This window comes from Sinocyclocheilus grahami, unplaced genomic scaffold (assembly GCF_001515645.1).
Source record: "Sinocyclocheilus grahami isolate Dianchi unplaced genomic scaffold, SAMN03320097.WGS_v1.1 scaffold649.1, whole genome shotgun sequence".
Classification (NCBI taxonomy): domain Eukaryota; kingdom Metazoa; phylum Chordata; class Actinopteri; order Cypriniformes; family Cyprinidae; genus Sinocyclocheilus; species Sinocyclocheilus grahami.
In genome coordinates, this window is record NW_015505828.1 from 152,659 (window position 1) to 173,316 (window position 20,658).

General features: G+C 36.8%; 2 protein-coding genes and 1 pseudogene across 2 annotated transcripts in view; 2 read left to right on the plus strand and 1 right to left on the minus strand.

The window, feature by feature from the left end:
• The window catches only part of LOC107558550 (latent-transforming growth factor beta-binding protein 4), a 62,914-nt gene extending 61,240 nt beyond the window's left edge, over positions 1-1,674 (plus strand). The window contains exon 35 of the mRNA XM_016242210.1: positions 1,662-1,674. Coding sequence (XP_016097696.1) covers positions 1,662-1,674 — 13 coding nt within the window. The remainder of the gene's footprint in view (positions 1-1,661) is intronic.
• Positions 1,675-4,601: 2,927 nt separating this feature from the next.
• LOC107558551 (estrogen-related receptor gamma-like) lies at positions 4,602-8,633 on the plus strand. The gene is made up of 7 exons (XM_016242211.1): positions 4,602-4,730; positions 5,508-5,935; positions 6,221-6,224; positions 6,314-6,444; positions 6,658-6,819; positions 6,911-7,180; positions 8,210-8,633. The coding sequence occupies exons 1-7, from the start codon at positions 4,675-4,677 to the stop codon at positions 8,452-8,454; spliced, it is 1,296 nt and encodes a 431-aa protein (XP_016097697.1). The 5' UTR covers positions 4,602-4,674; the 3' UTR covers positions 8,455-8,633.
• Positions 8,634-13,630: 4,997 nt separating this feature from the next.
• LOC107558552 (SH3KBP1-binding protein 1-like) lies at positions 13,631-18,893 on the minus strand (annotated as a pseudogene).
• Positions 18,894-20,658: the final 1,765 nt, after the last annotated feature.

Genomic DNA, 20,658 nt, shown 5'->3' on the forward strand with positions numbered 1-20,658 from the left:
TGTGTGTCTCTGTGTGTGTGTGTGTGTGTCTGTGTGTCTCTGTGTGTGTGTGTGTGTGTGTAATAGTAAAAAAAAAATTGTAACATTGTTTTGTAACTGCATTGTACCATGCATAGTTTTTATGATTATTATCATGACAAATACATTTTCCCCGTAAACTCTCTGTATGCAGATTAGAGACTTTACAGACATTTTACTTTACATACAGACTTTACAAAACAAAACATTTACAGACTTTTGCATTGTATATGATTTTATTTTCTAATATAATTTCTTGTTTTATAGTATAATATAACTTCTTGTTTTGATTTCTGAGTGAAATACGACCCTGCCATTTCTTGTCAGTTTCTTTCAGCCTGTGTGTTGACTTACCTGTGTTTTGGTGTGTGAGTGTGTCTGAAGTGTGTGTTAGTGATAGTGAGAGTCAGCAGTCTGTCCGATTACCTCTCATGACACTGCAGTAAAGAACACAGCTCCTGATCTCACACACTGCATGCAAGTGTCTACCAGAGAGATGAGCGCTGGAGGGCCGAGTCACTGACTCCACACGTGTGTGCTCGGCATCGCTGTGGAAAGCCATCATGCCGTGTGTGTGTCACACTCTCACTAAATTATGCCAAATTCAATCTGAATTTGTTGCTGAGGAGGCCTCTCCTGGATTAAGGCCTGTGGGGAACGAGACAGGTGTTCCTGGCCGGCCTAGACGCTAATCCTCTCACCTGCGCTGGGTCAGAAATGGGTCAGTGTTCCGTAACACTCCAAAAGAGGGTCATCACCTCACGCCCCAAACCGGGTCAACATCTCACAGCCGAGCGGAGAGCTCTAATCCTCCTCACACTGCAATATAAGAGTGTGAGTTATAAAAGACTGAAAAGCTGTAATCGTTATGTAATGGATAATGTGCAGCTGGTCTTGTTTACTCTGCGATAATAACTGTACATGATCCTCCTTATTTCATGCTAAATCATAATAAACACTATACTTGGGAATGAAATGTTGATTGTGGAGAGAATATGAGCACAGCTATGAAGTGTTATTTGAGTATAACTGAGATACTAAGATAGTTTTTTATTCATATTTTGAATTAGATTTTTTTTTTATCTGTGAAAAGTTGGACAAAATGTTATAAAAAATATATATTTTTACATATATTTTGAATTTTGCCCTGCATTGGGGTTGTATTTTAGGTTTTTTTTAGGGTTAATGTCCCTAAAATTAATAGAAATATATTAATGGAAATATATATATATATATATATATATATATATATATATACACCTTATTTTCCCGTAAGAGTGGGTACAGCCAATTGTAAATGTAATGTGTCTGGCTTCCGTTGTCATTCACTTTCAACTATTTTTGGTTGTATAAAAATAATATTTTTTATGATTTTGACATTTTTTAATGAATATATTTAAAACAAAGACAGATTATGCATCTTTCTATAAAGATTACAATGAATAATAAATATTTCAGACTCTGCACTATTTCTAGGTCACTAATCAAATTGGTGACATTGATCATGTGACTCTATCATCTGACACTCGGATGTTGTTCTTCCACTGAAGCATGAAAATGGTCGTCAGGTTGTACACAAACATGTGGATCTTTCAACTTTCCACTGAAATTGTCCTGATAATCATTTGTATATTTACATGTAGCAATGGCTCATAGAAAATGTCTCTCTTTGTGTAATAAGGTTATGCAGACATAAGCATTGCATCATAGTGTGTGTGCGTGTGCGTTTGCGTGTGAGTGTGAGTGTGTGTGTGAGTGTGAGTGTGAGTGTGAGTGCGTGTGCGTGTGCGTGAGTGTGTGTGTGTGTGAGTGACAGTGTGAGTGTGTGTGTGTGAGGGTGTGTGTGAGTGTGTGAGTGAGTGTGTGTGTGTGTGAGTGACAGTGTGAGTGTGTGTGTGTGAGGGTGTGTGTGAGTGTGTGAGTGAGTGTGTGTGTGTGTGAGTGACAGTGTGAGTGTGTGTGTGTGAGGGTGTGTGTGAGTGTGTGAGTGAGTGTGTGTGTGTGTGAGTGACAGTGTGAGTGTGTGTGTGTGAGGGTGTGTGTGAGTGTGTGAGTGAGTGTGTGTGTGTGTGAGTGACAGTGTGAGTGTGTGTGTGTGAGGGTGTGTGTGAGTGTGTGAGTGAGTGTGTGTGTGTGTGAGTGACAGTGTGAGTGTGTGTGTGTGAGGGTGTGTGTGAGTGTGTGAGTGAGTGTGTGTGTGTGTGAGTGACAGTGTGAGTGTGTGTGTGTGAGGGTGTGTGTGAGTGTGTGAGTGAGTGTGTGTGTGTGTGAGTGACAGTGTGAGTGTGTGTGTGTGAGGGTGTGTGTGAGTGTGTGAGTGAGTGTGTGTGTGTGTGAGTGACAGTGTGAGTGTGTGTGTGTGAGGGTGTGTGTGAGTGTGTGAGTGAGTGTGTGTGTGTGTGAGTGACAGTGTGAGTGTGTGTGTGTGAGGGTGTGTGTGAGTGTGTGAGTGAGTGTGTGTGTGTGTGAGTGACAGTGTGAGTGTGTGTGTGTGAGGGTGTGTGTGAGTGTGTGAGTGAGTGTGTGTGTGTGTGAGTGACAGTGTGAGTGTGTGTGTGTGAGGGTGTGTGTGAGTGTGTGAGTGAGTGTGTGTGTGTGTGAGTGACAGTGTGAGTGTGTGTGTGTGAGGGTGTGTGTGAGTGTGTGAGTGAGTGTGTGTGTGTGTGAGTGACAGTGTGAGTGTGTGTGTGTGAGGGTGTGTGTGAGTGTGTGAGTGAGTGTGTGTGTGTGTGAGTGACAGTGTGAGTGTGTGTGTGTGAGGGTGTGTGTGAGTGTGTGAGTGAGTGTGTGTGTGTGTGAGTGACAGTGTGAGTGTGTGTGTGTGAGGGTGTGTGTGAGTGTGTGAGTGAGTGTGTGTGTGTGTGAGTGACAGTGTGAGTGTGTGTGTGTGAGGGTGTGTGTGAGTGTGTGAGTGAGTGTGTGTGTGTGTGAGTGACAGTGTGAGTGTGTGTGTGTGAGGGTGTGTGTGAGTGTGTGAGTGTGAGTGCGTGTGCGTGTGCGTGTGCGTGTGCGAGTGCGTGTGCGTGTGCGTGTGTGAGTGTGTGTGTGTGTGTGAGACAGACAGGTTTATGATTCTCATAGTAGGTCACTGGAGTACAAACTGTGCAGCTGAATACTGAGTCTCAGCAGTTTTCAGGCATCATGTAATCCTGCATCTGCACAAATCCTGACCTACTGACTGAACATCCACAGCCGCGCTCCCATTCCCACCAATACCAGAAATAAATAAATGTGTTCAGCTTTAACAAACTGCAACAGATTAGCCTAAACCAGTACAATTTCCTAGTAACATTTTACAGTAAGGTTTAATTTGTTAAAATTACTTGACTACATTAGCTCGGATTATTATAGTTAATTGAAACTAAAAACATAAAACAATTTATTAAATAAAATATATTTTATTTGTAAATATTTTTAAAATATATATATATTTTTTTTTCATAAAATGAAATAAAATAAATAAACTGAAATTAAATTAAATCTTCATTCTCATTTCATTCAGATGCACTAAAATAACTGAAATTAATAAAATGAAATAAAATGAATGAAAACTATTTAGAAATATTTTAAAAAGCTAATAAAAATGACAAAACAATAAAATTACTAAAACTTTCAAATTAAAATGAAAACAGAAAATATAACAATACAAAAACTATTCAAAATATTAATAAAAACTATAATACCGTAGTATCTCAGTGATACTAAAATGTTTACTAATGATAAACAATACTTATACAGTATTTAATCATCTTTGCTAATGTTAATTTCAACATTTAATAATGCTTTTTAAAATCAAAAATTATCAACATTAATGCACTGTGAACTAACATGAATAATAATGCAATATTGTAATTTATTAATTGTAATAAATTCATAAATGCATTGCTTATTGTTAGTTCATGTCAGCAAATGCATTAACTAATGTTACCAAATGAGACCTTATTGTAAAGTGTTATTAATTTTCTCCCTCTCAAAAACCACTTTAAAATCTAAAAGAACACAAGTAAAAGGTTGTACTGCAGCAGCTGAATTAGAATTAGCATTTAACTCAAATAAATAAACTTTACACTGACGTGGCCCAAAAATCAATCAATGAAATCGAGTGATATGACTGGACTAAAACTAGCAGAGATCCTGTAGTTCCAGTACAAATAACTCAAATTGGAGACTGTTTTGAGCATCAACATCGGAGGCAGCAACAAGGAAATGAAGCAGATTTGATGCGGCGGGAGAGGTTTGTTGGTGTTCACAGCCAACTGCAGATAAGGAATATCTTTATATTTATTTACATACAACAAAGGGTCACGGTCACTGTGGAAAAATAGATTAAAATTGGGGAAAATGGACAAATTTGGTAAAAATGATGAAAAGGCATCTCTGCACAGGTTCATCGTGTATTAAAGCCCACTAGCAAACTTTCTGTAAATACGGTGCTTTATGAGAAACTGGCCTTGATGAAGTGATTTGCAGTGGAGCTGTCAGTTATGAGAGCCCATCGGGGTTTTAATCAGCATGGATCTGGATTAGACGCCCGACCCGCCCACCGCAGCGCATCACTTACATAAACCTGCAGCTCAGCGTGCAGCTCCATTCCCTCTCGCCCTCCTCCCTTCATCTCAGACATTTCTCACACACAATCCCTGGGCAACTGCAGTGATGGACCTGAAGACGTTTTGCCTGAGTGACAACTTCCAGTTTCTAAACCAGCACAAGTAAGCAGGACTATTACCCTTCCTAAGTTAAATGTCTTTTTATACATCAGTCTTATACCTAAACTCTGTAGAAAGTGTGCTCTTGTCATATGTGTTATATGGCACGGTTTCAGCTCAAAGTTCTCATTAGTAATTACATTGAGAGAGTTTTTAAAAAGCAAAATGTAGTTTTGGTGTAAGTTTTGCAACTCTTTGATTTGACTCAAAATGTCAGTAGTTAAGTTTCATTTTCAAGTTTTAATGGGCTGAAACGTTTGTGGTGTGTAATTATGGTGACACAAGCCTGTTTGAAGATTGCATGTCATTGCATTCATTATATATCATACATAAATATGCAGTACAGTATTTAATCACTATGCAATGCTTACGAAATTCTTAAAAAAAAAAACAAATCTTTAAAAATACTGTTTCTAATCTCAACTGCTTGCTGGCATGATGTTTTAAAGCTGTGCAATAATTGCCTTTCAAGGAGTTTGTGATAGTTTTGCATAATTCAGTGTTTCTACTACATGGCCTAATAACTTCAATAACCTAAAAAGTAATTATTTAATAACCTCAAATGCATTGATAGATATTGTGTTGCTTAACAGGTTGTCATGCAGTCTACGTTGAAAAATTAATATGCATAAATAGTCTACATACTGTATATCACATTAACGATCTGTTAAAAAGTCATGATTATGTATGACTACACTTTAAACCTCTGTAGCCTAGATAAGTGTAAATGTAGTTGTAAGGCAAACTAACACTTTTTAAACTCGCTCCACCTCATATCAGTCTTTTGGATCCGTCCACCTCTGATGACCCTCCGTCCCCGACCGATGCGCCGCTCAAAGCCGCCCCGCGGAGCCCCTCGTTCGGCCTGGACAGCAGCGCGACACCGTTCAGCCCCGGCAGCGCGTCGGACAGCAGCGGCTACAGCGTTTTCTCCGGGAACCCGTCTCTGAACCCGGACTCCCCGGTCAGCTCCAGCTCCATCTCCAGCAGCAGCGCTGCGGCTCTCTTCCAGCCCGTCGGTCACACAGAGTCCCTGCTGAGCTGCGACTACATCCCGTCCCTGAACCCGGGGCCCAAGCGCCTGTGCCTGGTGTGCGGAGACTTCGCGTCCGGCTATCACTACGGCGTCGCGTCGTGTGAGGCGTGCAAGGCTTTCTTCAAAAGAACCATTCAGGGTAACGACCGCAGCCACAAAACATCATTACTATGTTCATAGGACTTTCAATGGAAGTTAGTATGAACTTAAATAAGTAAAAAAAAAAAAAAGTTGATATGTTATGTAATTATTTATTTATTAAGCTCATTATTGCATATGGACTTACTAATGAAAGCTAGAAATGTATATATCACTAATATATATATATATATATAACATAAATATGCAGTACAGTATTTAATCACTATGCAATGCTTACGAAATTCTTAAAAAAAAAAACAAATCTTTAAAAATACTGTTTCTAATCTCAACTGCTTGCTGGCATGATGTTTTAAAGCTGTGCAATAATTGCCTTTCAAGGAGTTTGTGATAGTTTTGCATAATTCAGTGTTTCTACTACATGGCCTAATAACTTCAATAACCTAAAAAGTAATTCATTAATAACCTCAAATGCATGTATGGACCGCATGAGAGGAGGCCGACAGAAGTACAAGCACAGAGTGGATTCAGCGCTCTCTCTCTTCACCAAAACACATTACTCTCATCCCAGCAAACCGATCCGTGAGTCCCACCACACTCATACTAACATCCATTAAAACAGCCTTTATTCGAGTTGCAGATCATTTCGAAATGATTTATATTAACAAAAATACCTTCAGACCTGAGCATGAAGCCCAGCGTTAGAGACTGTGGTCAGTGGATTATGAGTTGAGGATTTAACCTGATTAAGGGTTTAACATCATCAATAAAACATCCTCATCTTTTCCTTTCTAGGAAACAAAGTGATCTCTCAGCTCCTCGTATCTGAACCGGCTCCTCTGAGAGCCGCCCCTGACCCCGTGACCCCTGACAGCGACCTTAAAACGCTGCTGTCCTTATGTGACCTCTTAAACAGGGAGCTGCTGGTTATGATCGGCTGGGCCAAACACATACCAGGTACACAGCCACTGGGGCTTTACTGCTTTTATACTCGACACACAGATGTGCTGAAGTTAGTTACCTGCGGTGTGCTGGCTGTGTTTGGCAGGTTTCTCTGGCCTCTCGCTGGTGGATCAGATGGCGCTGCTCCAGAGCGGCTGGATGGAGACGCTGGTGCTGAACGTGGTTTGGCGATCTCAGGGTTCGGCTGACGAGCTTCAGTTTGCGGAGAACCTGCGACTGAACGAGAGCCAGTGTCGAGCCGCAGGACTGCATGATCTCTACACGGCTCTGAGACACCTGACCTCCAAATACCAGCAGATGGGCCTCAACCAGGAGGAGGTGCTCACTCTCAAAGCCATGGCTCTGGCCAACTCAGGTATATCTATATATAAACCTCTTACATTACCTCTTAAATTATTAAACTGTAAGCTTGAGATATATATATATATAGAGAGAGAGAGAGAGAGAGAGAGAGAGAACGAGAATAGATAATGGATAATAAAATCATATTATGTTTCATTATATTATTTATAAAAATACATACACTTATATTATAATATTAATATACAAAACTATTGATAAAAAAATGTATATTACTATGCCATCTTATATTATTTATTAATACACCCTCTTAAATTATAAAAATTATAAAGCTTGATAATCAGTCAAATAAAATTAATGAAAAATGTATGTTATATTATATTACATATTATAAATGATATACAGTATATCAACTCATTATTAAAATATTTTATTATTAAATAAATCTATTTAATAATAATAATGAATTAAAAATATATTATTTGTTAATATACCCTCTTAAATTATTACAGTTTAAGCTTGATACATAAAAAAAATTATATATATATATATATATATATATATATAGATTAAATTAAATATTTATATATTCATTATTCAAATATTGTATTATTACACAAAACTAATTCTCAAGCATCGAAGCAAAGTCTTTAGTGTGTCAACATTTTTGACTGTGGTGCATGTATGAAGAGGTTATATGTTAATTCATTATGTAATATTGATGCTGTTTAAGAAGTCTTCATGGATTGCTCAAACCCTGTCTGTATCTGGTCTGTGTGACAGGAACTCTTTCTACTTCATGTTAGCTCGCATTTTCAGTCTCTGGCCAAGAAAAACCAATCAATATGGATAGAGCAGTTCAGAGCTCAGATCAATGCATCCGAACCCGCACCATTAGCTGCATCTCGCGTCTGACCCGCAGGCCGTTTACTGTCAGACGACACCGAAAAACCTAAAGAGCGTAACCAGATAGACCTTGGCTAGTCCATTAAGCATCAACAATGGATAACAAACAGAGGGTTTAACACTGGGCTCAAACACCCAAGAGCCTCGTATGACCTTGCCGATGGTTTCTTTCTTTCAGACGCAGAGAACGTGGAGGGAGCAGACGCCGTTCAGCGCTTCCAGGACGCGCTCCACGAGGCCCTGCAGGACTATGAGAGCAGCCAGCGGCCGTCCGAAGCTCACCGCGCGGGGCGCCTGCTCATGACGCTCCCGCTGCTGCGTCAGACGGCACACAGAGCCGTGCGCTGCTTCAGCCGGCTGCACACGGACGGGCGCGTGCCCATGCACAAACTCTTCCTGGAGATGCTGGACGCCACGATCTAGAGCAGGACATTGTGGACTGAGGTGTTGTAACAGAGCAGCTCATCCTTCACATGGAGATCCGGGTAATCACGTCCAGTGTGACGCTTAACACAGCTAAACCAGTCTGGCAGACGAGAGGTTAAAGGGTTAGTTCACCCAAAAATGAAAATGTTGTCATTAATTACTCACCCTCGGGTTGTTCGAAACCTGTAAGACCTTCGTTCATCTTCGGAACACAATTTAAGATATTTTTGATGAAATCTGAGGCCTCTCTGACCCTCCCGTAGACAGCAAGGTAACTACCACGTTCAAGGTCCAGAAAAGTACCAAGATGATCGACAAAGCAGTGACATCAGTGGTTCAACTGTAGAATACTTTTTTGTGCAAAGAAACAAAAATAACAACTTTATTCCACATTTTCATCTCTACTGCGTCACTTGTGGATGCGAGTGTGTGGCGGCGCTGACCCAGATCCGGCGTGATGACGTCATGACGAAAATATGGAATAAAGTGGTCATTTTTGTTTTCTTTGCGCAAAAAAGTATTCTCGTAGCTTCGTAACCTCACAGTTGAACCACTGATGTCGATCATCTTGGTACTTTTCTGGACCTTGATCGTGGTAGTTACCTTGCTGTCTATGGGAGGGTCAGAGAGCCCTCAGATTTCAAGAATATCTTAAATTGTGTTCCGAAGATAAACGAAGGTCTTACAGGTTTCGAACAACACGAGGGTGAGTAATTAATGACAGAATTTTCATTTTTGGGAGAACTAACCCTTTAATATCACTCTCTGTCTCACTGAAGCACAACCTTTTACTACTATTTATTTGATTTATATGACGTTCACAGAGATTATCGGTTGATATGGTGTCGGCGATAGTTTAGTTGCAATTTTTTAGTTTCACATGATATATCAGTGTTTTTAATTTTTCATTCTGTAGATGTTTGTCAGTCTAGATTTGGGAGGTTGGTTACTATTGAAGATGCAAAAGAGTTCCGGCGATCAGCATCAGCAACATAATCGGCAACACAAATAGTCTGCAGTACATCGTCACGCTATTGAGCAATATGCCAATATGCCTATTGTCTAATTTATTTCAAATGCCATCTGTCTGCTGTTATTTATACGAGAATAAATTATTTTTTGGAATTTTGGAATTTGCTTTTTTCCAGGTATTGACAACTCAATGAGTGCATTTACAAACACAACAACTTTAGAAAGTTTTATTCAGTGTTCTGAGAAGAATAAATATATATATAATTTTTTATAATATTATGTAGATAATAAAAAATAAAATATATGATGTTAAAATTAAATTGTATATATAAAAACACAATATATATTATAATATTATTTTACAAAACATTAATAATGAATAAAATAAATATTGTATTATTTATTAATATATCAATTTAAATGACCTCTTAAATTATTATAATGATTTTTGTTTGGTTTACTGATATTCAGTAACACAAAATTAAAATGTAAAAAAAACAACTAATATTATATTATTATGCAAAACTAATTATTATTAATATATCCATTTAAATTACCTCTTAAATTATTATAAAGATATTGATTTTTGTTTGGTTTACTGATATTCAGTTACACAAAAGCCTTACCTCTTAAATTATTATAATGATTTATTTGATAAATGTAAATATGATAATCAGTAACACAAAATTAATTTATATTATATATTATTCATTTCAATTAATAATTCAATTAAAGATTTGGCAATTTGTCCAGCTGTTGCCTTTCCATTTATTCTAATGTATTGCCGTTATTTATATAAAAATTGTTATTTTAGGGAATTTTCAATAGTGCTTTTTCCTAGATATTGGTATCTGAATAAGTGCATTTACAAACACAATAACTTCATAAAGTTTTATTCAGTGTACAGTAAAAAAAAAAAGTAATTATAACTTATCAAATGGTTTACGTTAAACAAAAAGGTTCTTTGCATTCACTGCTTAATTATAATCATCGGCAAAACTGTTTCAGATTCATTTAGGGATGATATTGTTAATGTAACAACCAATATACCATAACAATATCTGGCAGAGATACCCAATTTTCAAGATTGTCATAAACAGTGTAAAATACTATATTTTTACAGAAAAGGAGATGATGTGATTTCATACTTCATATTCTAGCATAATCAAATGCAAGCGGACTTTAAGGTGTAATTCATATTTTTACTATAGTAACAGCCCCTGTTTACCATCTCAAGGGCACACTGATCGTCCGGCAGCAGTGAAGACTGTCTGCATTTACACACAACAGTCCTCTCAGGCGTAACGGAACTCAGTCTGTACTCGTCTGTGTGTTCGGGGAAATTATGTTGAATGTTTGCTGATTTATATACATTGTGTTGTCTGTAATACACAATGTCCTCTTCATCTCTCGCTCTTCTTTACACTGCATTACACACGGTTGTGTTAGTTATAGACATATACAATTAACATTTTTTTACACACACACATTTTCTGTTTCTAAATATTTAATATTAAGTATAATGTAAAATAAGTATTGATTTTAAATTCATCTGTTGTGTACATCTTATTTGTTACTATTATACTGTAATATATACATGAGCCCATCCTGCTCTATAGACATCAGTATCAGTATTGCCCAATAATGAGCAGTCGAGCACTAATTACATCATCCTGTCAGTCTGAACAACATTCACTCATATTTCATGTTCATGCAGGAATATTAGCCAGTGTGACAACAAAGCCTCAAGATGATGACGTGCAACTTCTGCACCAGCAGCATCACTTTTATCACTAAAATGCAACTTATCAAATAATGACTGTTTTCATACAGGCTGCTTAGACACGCCCCTAATCTACCATTGGCTGGCTAAACACAAAGCCCCGCCCCAATCTCACTTGATTGGTTGAGACAAACAAACATAGACACAGTGTTCCGACTTTCCAGTGACTTTTAGTCTTTGCATATTAAGTTTGGGAAGTATGTTAACATTTAAAAAAAAATTAATAAAATTACACTTCAGTTTTAAAGCCAGTCCATTCTTTTGTATATTACGATTAAACAAATCTGCCTTCACTTTAATGACTAAAAAGTGTCAGCAGAATAAAAATGAAGAACAAAGAACTTTTCATTTGTACAATGTCACCCATGTTGTTTTTTTTAAATATCATGGAATGTGATTTTTTTTCCTCGTTTACATGCAAAATACCATATTCTCAAAACAAAAATAACAACTTTATTCCACATTTTCATCTCTACTGCGTCACTTGTGGATGCGAGTGTGTGGCGGCGCTGACCCAGATCCGGCGTGATGACGTCATGACGAAAATATGGAATAAAGTGGTCATTTTTGTTTTCTTTGCGCAAAAAAGTATTCTCGTAGCTTCGTAACCTCACAGTTGAACCACTGATGTCGATCATCTTGGTACTTTTCTGGACCTTGATCGTGGTAGTTACCTTGCTGTCTATGGGAGGGTCAGAGAGCCCTCAGATTTCAAGAATATCTTAAATTGTGTTCCGAAGATAAACGAAGGTCTTACAGGTTTCGAACAACACGAGGGTGAGTAATTAATGACAGAATTTTCATTTTTGGGAGAACTAACCCTTTAATATCACTCTCTGTCTCACTGAAGCACAACCTTTTACTACTATTTATTTGATTTATATGACGTTCACAGAGATTATCGGTTGATATGGTGTCGGCGATAGTTTAGTTGCAATTTTTTAGTTTCACATGATATATCAGTGTTTTTAATTTTTCATTCTGTAGATGTTTGTCAGTCTAGATTTGGGAGGTTGGTTACTATTGAAGATGCAAAAGAGTTCCGGCGATCAGCATCAGCAACATAATCGGCAACACAAATAGTCTGCAGTACATCGTCACGCTATTGAGCAATATGCCTTTCTATTTATTGTCTAATTTATTTCAAATGCCATCTGTCTGCTGTTATTTATACGAGAATAAATTATTTTTTGGAATTTTCCAGAGTGCTTTTTTCCAGGTATTGACAACTCAATGAGTGCATTTACAAACACAACAACTTTAGAAAGTTTTATTCAGTGTTCTGAGAAGAATAAATATATATATAATTTTTTATAATATTATGTAGATAATAAAAAATAAAATATATGATGTTAAAATTAAATTGTATATATAAAAACACAATATATATTATAATATTATTTTACAAAACATTAATAATGAATAAAATAAATATTGTATTATTTATTAATATATCAATTTAAATGACCTCTTAAATTATTATAATGATTTTTGTTTGGTTTACTGATATTCAGTAACACAAAATTAAAATGTAAAAAAAACAACTAATATTATATTATTATGCAAAACTAATTATTATTAATATATCCATTTAAATTACCTCTTAAATTATTATAAAGATATTGATTTTTGTTTGGTTTACTGATATTCAGTTACACAAAAGCCTTACCTCTTAAATTATTATAATGATTTATTTGATAAATGTAAATATGATAATCAGTAACACAAAATTAATTTATATTATATATTATTCATTTCAATTAATAATTCAATTAAAGATTTGGCAATTTGTCCAGCTGTTGCCTTTCCATTTATTCTAATGTATTGCCGTTATTTATATAAAAATTGTTATTTTAGGGAATTTTCAATAGTGCTTTTTCCTAGATATTGGTATCTGAATAAGTGCATTTACAAACACAATAACTTCATAAAGTTTTATTCAGTGTACAGTAAAAAAAAAAAGTAATTATAACTTATCAAATGGTTTACGTTAAACAAAAAGGTTCTTTGCATTCACTGCTTAATTATAATCATCGGCAAAACTGTTTCAGATTCATTTAGGGATGATATTGTTAATGTAACAACCAATATACCATAACAATATCTGGCAGAGATACCCAATTTTCAAGATTGTCATAAACAGTGTAAAATACTATATTTTTACAGAAAAGGAGATGATGTGATTTCATACTTCATATTCTAGCATAATCAAATGCAAGGGTAAATGCAGAGCACTAATTCTGAGTATGGGTCACCATACTTGGCCACATGTCACTTCACTTCACTTCATATATATATATAGATTTTATATATATAAAAATCACATTCAATATATATACAATCTTATTCTCCCTCTCAGAAGCTGGTTTCATTCATGTGAGGTTTGGGGCTGGTCGAAGATGAAGAGGCGGGGCTTTCTCAGTGGATGGCTCTCACTGGTCGGAGAGGTCTTGGAGACGAGATGTTAGATCTTGGAGATCTGGCTGGACTGAGCGGTAAAGGAGCAGGACTTGGTGCTGCCAAAGCTGGTCTTCTCATGGATGCTGCTGCTGCTGATGATGATGATGAAGGTGTGGACATACACGCTGCTGGCAGGGCAGAGGATGACGACTGCATTCTGAGACCGAGCCTCACTTCGAGCTCACTGCACACAGCTAAACTCCAGGCCGGCCGTGTCCGAGCTCTTGGCTCTCTCCTGACAGCTCTCCACAAAGCTGCCTCTGCGGATGGAGCCCAGGCCATCCCGGTCCTTCTCTCGCTCCAGAGGCCCGCTGCTGCTGCTGACAAGAGAGGACTGGCTGAGGCCGAGGTGGGGTTTGCTGAGGGGAACCAGCGGGGCCTGACGGGGCAGACTACCTGTCAGAGAAACCAGACCTCGAAAACCACTGGCAGCTGGACCGCTTTCACTGAAATGAGACTGAAGACTGTGGGGAGAGAGACAAAATAAATAAGCAATACTGCCATCTACAGGACATGGAGAGAAAAGAAGGGTGACCCTTTATTTGATAGCATCCTGGTTACACATTACATGTATCTACTCTAGTAATAACAGTAAATGATGCATAACTACATGCAACAAACCCTAACCCTATAGTAAGTACAGGCTGTTAATGAATATTACTCAGTAGGCTACTCAAATGTATAATTCAGTACAAGAATGTTATGTAAAGTTATTTGTAAACTGTTTACAAATACCACTACCACTACCACTTTTCTAGATCGGTCTGATTCAGGTGGAATTACAATATACTGTCATTTCCATAAAAACTAAATATAAGTTGCATTGGGTAAAAGTTGTATTCTTGAGAGAAAAAACCCTCAGGTAAGTCGCTTTTAATTATTACGTTCAGAAATTATGTGAAATAAAACCAAACATTTATTTTAGTTTAGGTGTTTTGATTCTCACTCCACAAATATCCGTAAAATTGAACAGAGTAAAGAATGAGAATGAACAAACATAACTATAAAATTATAGCGCCATTCGTTATTTCTTTTGTAAATATGTACTTCAATATAAACATAAAACAACACCCTTCACAGCCCTACTGTACAACATACATTTTATATTTAATTGGTTCCACAGTGTTTGCTGATTTTCAGTTTTATATACCTATTTAAACTTTGTGTAGCCCAAGTCATTTGTTATTTTATAAGGCATATATAGTGTATTTTTATTCGTTTTGTTAATAAAGTTCTATGAGTTTGACGTTGTTGTTGCTTGAATTGAATCAATGCCGAATTGCCGCTAATTTGAAAGTGAAAGTAAAATGCGCTCGGCACTTTTACAAGCCATTTGAAAGCCAAGAAAAGAGGGAAACTCAAACGAATTAACACCCACCCCAACGGTGATACCGGTGTTGTCACACGTCGATTAACCAGTGGGAAAATTTAAAAATTGAGTAAAAAAATTTATTTGGAATATAAATTGCAGCATGTTTCAGATGCTGTAAAATGCTAGTATTAATGTGTACAATGTTAAAATCTCGAGGCTACACTATTGCACTATCTTTCCTATATCTGTGATTTTTATTCCCCTGTAATTTAGGGACTAATCAGCATGTAGTTTAAGGGTGTAGGACTGGAGGTGTGTACCTGCACATGGAGTTGCGTGAGGAGTGTGTGAGACGCGGCAGGACTCATGTCTGGTGTCCGGGTCAGTGCCAGATCACACTGGTCCAAAAGCTCCAGTAACTCCTCTTCAGTGGGACCTCCGAGAGAATTAATTATACAGATTTTTTTAGAAAAAAATCAAAATATGTTTATGATACATGTTTACAAATTTATCACATTCAAGTTTCTGTTTTCAAATTAATATTAATATATTGTTCAGAGTTATAAAAAAAAATGGATAAATTGATATATGGAAATATTTTTTACTATTAATCTCAGACTTTTTATCCCCACTATATTCTGCACATGAATGAGCAATGCGTATGAGATGAAAACTCTTTACCAGAGATGGGATGTTTTTCAGACAGCATGATCTTGGTAACAGGGCTGCGGTGAACGGAGAGGGTCTGGAAGAGCTGTGGACCGGATCCCACCGTCTCTGGATGCTGCACTATGACACGCACCGTGCCTGAACTAGTGCCATACGCCATCTCGATCCAGTTCCCACTGTCACCTAAACAAACACAAGGTTTGATAGAAATGACACTAAAATATACTTTAGTTCACCATAAATGCTTGTCACTACATTTGGCAGTACACACATTTGTTTCCTTTAAAAACATGACATTCCATTTGCACTTAAGTATATTCTTTTAAAGCATATGATTTCCGTAATAAGCTCTATGTGGCTATATGTGGTATGACGCTGGTCTGGGTGTGTGTGACTGGAGTGTGAGATGAAATCAGAGGCTGCCGTTACTTGTTTTGGGCGTCAGGTAGACACTTAGAGCAGTAATAGCATCTTCACTGGGATCTCGATACAGCTCAGTCACCAACAGATCGTTATCCTTCATCCGCAATGGAAACTTCTGGACATCTGAAAGATGCAGACATGCATGATATGTCAGTGATCAGCTTGATGAACCATCTGAACAATCAGTAGAGGTGGGTGGTATTTTTAATGTATCCAAAAATATATTTTACAACAGCTTATTGTTATTTCAGTTGGAAATTCAACAACAAAAAAATGGTTCATAATTCTATAACCCTGTCGCAATGCCTTAATCAAGTGAATTAAATGTTTTAAAAAATAAGATACTTTTTTATTTGCAACTTTATGAAGCAAAATCAAAACTTGAGAAGCATTAGATTATTCAGGTCTGATTGTTGCTTTACCTATGTAGTAAATAGATCCATTATTACATCCCAAAATGAGGAACGATCCGGCTGTGTCATAACTGTTGATGGGAACCACATCCTGGCTCTGCATTTAGAGAGTATGAGACACATTAGAAATGCAGAAATGATCTAACAGTCATGCAGGTGAACACCTGCTGCCATCCAGTCGACTCTTTAACCCTGAGCACAAGAAAGAGACGCCCCATTTAAAAAAAAAAATCACACACATACATCCGAATCATTACTATAAGTGTCATTTAAAGAGGAACCCTACCTGTAACAGACCACAAACTGGGCATAAGCCACAGCAATCCAGTTATGATGACCACATACGATTCTGACCCAAGAGAAGGCAGACCTGCCACTTTCTCCTCCATGGCAGCTTTGCTCAGTATGCCAGTGTTGCCCAGGTTAGGCGGCATTGTGTTACTCCTCCTCACAGGGGCCCTTTCCACGGGCCCCGCACGGCCCCCCATGAACTGGAGTCCTGCCACACTGTGCCTGTTTCTGCGCTTCACCGGATACACTGTAACACACACAGCGAGTCTCTCTGAAACCTGCGGTCACTTCACATGGAGTAAACGCTGTCTCTGTGCTCAGGGTTTGTACCTGCTGGAGGCGGGTAGCCATTGAACAACACGTTCCCGCAGGTGGAGCGATCCAACTCATCACACAGCTGCAGCTTTCGCACTGCAGAGATAGAGACCTGATTAGAAACACCCATTTAATCAACATGCAATTGGATATAAACCATTAGAATAATCCCAGCACAGCTTGATCTCACCCAGCGGCGTGATCCCATAGAACTCTGCCTCGTGCATTAACAAGAGAACATCTACGGACCTGTCAGAAAAACAGAGTTATGCCATCTAATACCTAAATTTGGCATTTAAACTTCAGTGCTAAATTATCTATCTCACAAAAATATAGACTTACCTGGGGTGAAGCTCTTTAGTGCGCAGAACGTTGAAAATAGGAGCAAACAGAGATGGATCTCGGTCAATGAAGATCTAAACATGACTAATATTACATCAAAACACACTCGCATAGTAGCATCTCTGTAAAGACAGATTTATGTATTATTATTTGTAGCATGTATAATTGAATAAACCTCACCGCTCCAGTCTCATCTTTAAGTGTTGATATCCGTCCACTTAATAAACTAGAAGTATAAAAAAAAACACTTATTTATTATTTAGAAAAAGCTGGCACATTATTAAATCTGTGCTAATAAGACCTATGCCAAAAACAAACAAGCAATCCATATATCAGTATGGTCAGTTATTATAATAAAACCTAATTTATGTTATAAGCACTTAAATGGTCAATATACACTGCCGTTCAAAAGTTTGGGATCAGTAAGATTTTTAATACTTTTAAAAAAAGTTTATTATGCTCATCAAGGCTGCATTTATTTGATCAGAAATACAGAAAAAAACAGTAATATTGTGAAATATTATTACAATTTAAAATAGCTGTTTTCTATGTGAATCTCTGTTAAACTGTAATGTATTTCTGTGATGTGCAGCTGTATTTTCAGCATCATTCCTCCAGTCTTCAGTGTCACATGATCTTCAGAAATCAGTATAATATGCTGATCTGCTGCTCGAGAAACATTTCTGATTATTATCAATGTTGGAAGCAGTTGTGCAGCTTCAATTTTTTTATTTTTTTTTGGAACCTTTGATACCTTTTTCGGAATTCTTTGATGAATAAAAAGTTAAAAAGAACAGCATTTATTCAAAATAGAAACATTTTTCTAACAATATAAGTCTTTACTGTCGCTTTTTATCAATTTAACACGTCTTTGCTGAATAAAAGTACTCAAATATAGTTCAAATATAGAAAGAAAGAAAAAATCTGCTGACCCCAAACTTTTGAACGGTAGTGTATATTGTTAAAAAATATTTCTATTTTAAGTAAATGCTGTTCTTTTTAAACTTTGTATTCATCAAAGAATCTTTAAAAAAAAAAAAAAAGTATCACAGGTTCCACAAAAAAAAAAAAACGAAGCCGCAAAAACTGTTTCTAACATCGATAATAAATCAGCATATTATAATAATTTCTGAAGGATCATGCGGAGTAATGATGCTGAAAATTCAGCTTTGATCACAGCAATAAATTATATTTGAAAGTATTTATGTATATATATAAAGTTATTTTGAATTGTAATAATATTTCACAATTTCTTCTGTATTTCTGATCAAATAAATGCAGCCTTGATGAGCAGAAGAAACGTCTTTAAAAAAACATGAACATTTTTACTGATCCCAAACCTTTGAACAGCAGTGCACATAAACTAAGCCAGGATTTGGTCTAGTTTAACTTTATCTGATCTAAAACACACACACCTTGAGAAAAACGAGTCAGGAACCCATGCCAGAGTACGAATAACAGATAGAGTTACATAAGCAGATGTGTATTACTGTCTGCTACTACTTACAGTAAGTGGCATAAATAAAAAGCAATACTAAAACACTACTGCAAACTAACTACTTGTTCTGAAGACTACAGTAAAGTTCCTAATGCAGAGTCGTCTTCCTCAGGTTACCGTGAGCGTGTGTTGGGGTAACGCGAGTTACGTAATCAGATTACTTTTTTTCAAGTAACTAGTAAATTAACGCGTTACTTTTTAATTTACAAGAGAATATCTGAGTTACTTTTTTTTTTCCAATTTATTGATTGACAGCTCTGGTGTCCCCATGTTGAGAGAAATCAGATGTTACTGTAGTTCTAAAATAAATATGAATATGCATTAATTCATCTCACTCACACAGATTCAGTATTCCTCAAAATGAATAAAAATAATGCAACTCAGAATATGCAATAATTAAATGTTAGACAACACAAATATCCTTTATGTATTTAATCCCATTCTATTAACCAATGTCTTTGCTTCTGAGCTTCGATGATCCAGTTCAAGCGTACTAATAAGCACAAACTACTCTAGACAAACATTTGTGTGTCTTTGTTTATTGCTGAAGTGTGTTGAAATGTCTTCTTCTGCATTCTACTGTACGGACGTACATTTACTTTCCCTTCAGCCTGAGGCGCATTCATTTCACTTTTGCTGTGAAAAGGCTTTTTTCATTTTAAAAACAAACAAGCAAGACCTGTCCAGATTTAAAAAGTAACGTAACGCATTCCTTTCCATAAAAAGTAACTAAGTAACGTAATTAGTTACTTTTTTATGGAGTAACGCAATATTGTAATGCATTACTTTTAAAAGTAACTTTCCCCAACACTGCGATATAACACGTGCTTTTATGCATTTCCTAGAGGGGAGAAAGTCAGTGCCTAGTTCATGAATTTAAAAACAGCCACGTATAATAACAGATGTATAAAAAATAACAAACATAATCCAAAATAATTTTAATAGCAGACCGAGTGCCTATTTTTGTCATGCGACATTAATGCGCCCTAGAGGTATGTTTACGTAAAAACATACATATTGATCACCTTTATTTGGAAAGGTACAACACAATTTAACAGCAAACCTTACCACTCAGCCATCAGTAGCAACAGTTATAGTACTATCACTTCCACTATCTATCCACTATCTTCATAGAGGTAATATTGGGTTTTCATAGCTAAAGTAGGGCTACTTGGTGAAGAAATTAATGCACCCAAGTATTTCAAATGCAATTTATTAGTATCAGAAGGCCTCTAACGTCTTTAAAAAAACATGAACATTTTTACTGATCCCAAACCTTTGAACAGCAGTGCACATAAACTAAGCCAGGATTTGGTCTAGTTTAACTTTATCTGATCTAAAACACACACACCTTGAGAAAAACGAGTCAGGAACCCATGCCAGAGTACGAATAACAGATAGAGTTACGAATGCATTCATAAGCAGATGTGTATTACTGTCTGCTACTACTTACAGTAAGTGGCATAAATAAAAAGCAATACTAAAACACTACTGCAAACTAACTACTTGTTCTGAAGACTACAGTAAAGTTCCTAATGCAGAGTCGTCTTCCTCAGGTTACCGTGAGCGTGTGTTGGGGTAACGCGAGTTACGTAATCAGATTACTTTTTTTCAAGTAACTAGTAAATTAACGCGTTACTTTTTAATTTACAAGAGAATATCTGAGTTACTTTTTTTTTTCCAATTTATTGATTGACAGCTCTGGTGTCCCCATGTTGAGAGA